This window comes from Athene cunicularia (genome assembly GCF_003259725.1).
Source record: "Athene cunicularia isolate RWA chromosome 25 unlocalized genomic scaffold, athCun1 chr25_part1, whole genome shotgun sequence".
Classification (NCBI taxonomy): domain Eukaryota; kingdom Metazoa; phylum Chordata; class Aves; order Strigiformes; family Strigidae; genus Athene; species Athene cunicularia.
The window spans coordinates 470036-473577 of record NW_020799134.1 but is presented as its reverse complement, the minus strand read 5'-3'; the positions used below and the strand labels follow the sequence as shown (position 1 = coordinate 473577).

Sequence of the window (3542 nt, the reverse complement as noted above, 5' to 3'; positions counted from 1 at the left end):
TGGCACCAAACATGGGGTTGGAGCTCAGAGGATTTTGGTTTATCGTCATCCGGGGTGTTTTACAAACATCAGGGCAAAGTTTTCTTGATTTTCATTGAGATGAAAAGGTCAAAAATCCCCACAGGTGGGTGAAAGCAGCAATGATAAAAATGTTTTACAGTGTGACTTCAAGATCCTTTGTCTCCCTTTTAAATGGGCACAGATCTATGGCTGTTTTTTTTTTTTTTTTTTTTCTTTTTTTTTTTCCAGAGAACAGTCCTGAAATATTTGTTAAATACCACGTAACAACCAGCACTGGATGTTCAAGCCTCCCCCGCACTGTCCCATCAGCACGGCGCAGAGGAACGATCTTCCTGTGCCTAATTTAGGGCCTGATCCTATAAAAAAATGTCATGAAGCAGGTCACTGCGAGGAAGCCACCGAGCTTGTTCGAGTTGCCTCACGCCACTGGTGCAAGCTTTACATGCTTCAGTTTACAACATCACCTGCAATCTCTTTGGGGACAGGAACCTGAGGTGTAATTGTCTCCAAGTAAACAACCTGGCGCTCCCGAGGTCACAATGTAAATAACAATCAGACGGAAATCAGCTGGGAGTTTTGCATATCTCCTTCAGATAGCTCGCGGAGTCTGGCCTGCGTACCCTTGCAGAGGGTCTTGGCGGGGCACAGTGTTTTTATTTGTTTGGGACAGCACAGGGGATGCTCTGACCAGCAAGAGCAAAATTAAGAACCTTCTTTTGCTGTTGAAAAGGATGTACTTTAATCCTGTTACAATAAAGATCACATTTGAGTACGGTTGTAAAATATATAGTAAAAATGTCGGAAGATAGATTCCTTGAGTATCTGTATTTTGAGTGAAGGAGCCAGAGATTAAAGAAATTATTCACATGCTGAAATTTCCCACAGATTACCAAGTTTTTATTATTTTCCGACCCATGAGCAAAAATGGGATGGAGAGAAGAATCTTTTCCCGTCACCAAAACACAAATCCCTTTATCCCAGCGGTGCTTGCAGCAATGTTGCTAGCACAGCCCCATGCGAGGAACGTAAAGCTCCCTGACCGTAATGACACCATCGGGGAAAAGCCACATTGTGGCACATCCGGGGCGCTTTGGCTTGAGCAGGGGCAGCTGCTGGGTCAGTCACTTCTTCTGGATGGGAGGCCACTGGCTGCTTTTCTTACTCTGGTGGTCCTCGATGTTGGGAATGACCACGGGGCATTTCTGCTGCATGGCCGGGGAGGACCCCTTGCCTCCAGAGCTGAACTCTGGGCTTGAGTATCCCCCGATGCCATAGCTTGGTCCTCCGCTGTAGCACCCTGATCCGCCACTGACCCCTCCTCTTGCTAAGGCCCTTTCTCTTGGCGGTGCATCGTACCCGTACCCGTATCCTCCTCCAGCAGCGATGCCCAATCTCCCACTGTGGCAGCTGGGTCCTCCACCATCCCCTGAGCTGCCAGTGATGTTCCAGCCCGAGTCCTCGCTGCTACACCCTATTCCCCCCCCCGTGCCATAGACTGGGACTGCCCCCCCTGCAGTGCCCCAGCCAGATATCCCCCCGTTGTCACCACTGGCTATTACAATAGATCCATCACTGCCACATCTGTACTCCCCTGAAACGCTGTAGGGGGATGATGTTGGCATGGGCTGGAAGGATGACGGTCCCCGGCTGTAGATGACCGAGCCTTCCCCACCACAGAAGAAGGAGCCATGTCCCTGGAGGTTTGAGAAGCCCCCGCTGCTGCTGCATATTCCTCTGTGGTGTGAGATCTCATCGCTGTAGCCCCTGTTCCGCCGGGCACATCTCCCTCGAAGATAGCGATAAATCTGAAAAAGAAAAAAAAAACCAAAAACAACCAAACCCAAACCTGCACTGTTTTGCTTCATTTTTGCATCATGGCTGGTGGGGAGGTTTGAAGTGGGTGGTCAGGAAAGCTTCGTGAGGGCCTGGAACAATGCCAGGCTTCGAAACCGGGTACTGCCCGACTGCTCTTCAGATGCAAATGGGTTTTGACCCTTACTGGGACAGTTTTCCTCTTCCTTATTTCCAGAGAATCAAAATCTGAAATATATTCTTTTAACACCTGAAAACTGCCATGGTTTTCCCCACTCATCTTCATGGCCATAACGGCAAAAATGGGAAGGATTATCCTTTGTTTCCATTTTTAAACCGTTACGAGAGTGGTGGATCAAAATTTCCATGCCAGACGGTGTTGCGGGCTGCGCTATTGCCATCATTGTGTTGCGTCCCCAAAGGTCTTTTACATAAGTCAATCGGCACAGCCATAGAGGGATGTAACCGTTATGAAGTACCACGTAGACTTGTTATTAAATAATATCAAAAACGTGTCCCGCACGTTGCAAACGCGTTCAACACTACGCAGACCGTGCAGTTACCGTGTGCTGGTCCCACTACAGACTCGTCTGGGGTTTTTAGCCTGCTCAGCCTTATGGCTCCCAGTCCAGTGACCTGACTTCACCTTGCTCTGTAGTGATCTGATCCCAACCACAGCAAGAAACCATACAGATCCCGAGAACTTCGCTCTGGGTGCTCTGTCAGCGTGGGTAGTGCTGCAAGCACGTGTCAAGAGCTCAGAGAAAACTATCTCCCATGAATATGAAAAAAACAAAGCCTCAGAAAAGAGCAGACTTACCCTCCTCAGCCATTGGAAACACATTTAGAAGATAAAAGTCGACTGAACGAGAAGCTTTAATAGACAGGAACTTTTATATGGCGTTTAGCATATCTGGGAAGTGAGACACCCTAAGGAATGGCAAGGATTTATTTGCTAATCAAATTCTGATTTGAGTGTTTGCTTTGACTCATGACATCTGATCGATATCTTTCCTTCACTGCTGCTTGTTGCGTGGCGTGCAGCGGTAATTGCTACTTCTGCTTAATGATCCTATTCCTGTGCTCCTGCCCTGAGCTACGGAGGATTATTTTGGCCCCCAGCGAGGTGGTGACGCTGGGGGAGACTGGGGGAGGTGAGTGGGAGAATGGGTGTCTGGAAATTCTGAGGAAGAGGATTAGTGAATGTGGGGCGAAGAGTGGTGGTGACCAGGTGCTGCTCAGGGAAGGGGCTGGGAGACTCCATCAGCGGTGCGGCAGCGCTGGTGGCTCAGGGCGTCACTGTAAGGGCGGGTGTCATCAGCAGATACCCGGGAGAGGGGAAGCAAAGCATCTGGGGGCCACACAGCACGTTGATCCCTCCAGCATCTCGCTGGTGGCTCCAGTGGGAGATTTTCCGAGGGAAACATTTGCAGCTGAACCAAAAAGGCGTCAAAAGTGAAGCGCCCAGCTTGGGTATTTTGTGAGGGTGCTAGAGATGCTCTGAGAACCTTTAGGGGCCCTGGAGACAATTGTGGAGGTACGAATGTCCCAACACTTCAACCCACTGTGGCTGGATTGCTCCTCTAATGAAGGATTATGCCTCCAGATAACTTTTTTTTTCCTGCATTTTCATGTACCATGTCCTTCCTCTGGCTTGGAAAGAGCACCAAGAACCGGGGACACTGATCTAGAGGGCCGTGGGGGATATG

At 49.4% G+C, this 3542-nt stretch overlaps 1 protein-coding gene across 1 annotated transcript; it reads right to left on the bottom strand.

The window, feature by feature from the left end:
* Positions 1 to 1142: 1142 nt before the first annotated feature.
* Positions 1143 to 2125, bottom strand: LOC113488633 (loricrin-like). The gene is made up of 2 exons (XM_026863914.1): positions 2021 to 2125; positions 1143 to 1826 (listed from the first exon to the last, which is right to left on the bottom strand). Exons 1-2 carry the CDS (start codon positions 2123 to 2125, stop codon positions 1143 to 1145), a joined length of 789 nt encoding a protein of 262 aa, XP_026719715.1.
* Positions 2126 to 3542: the final 1417 nt, after the last annotated feature.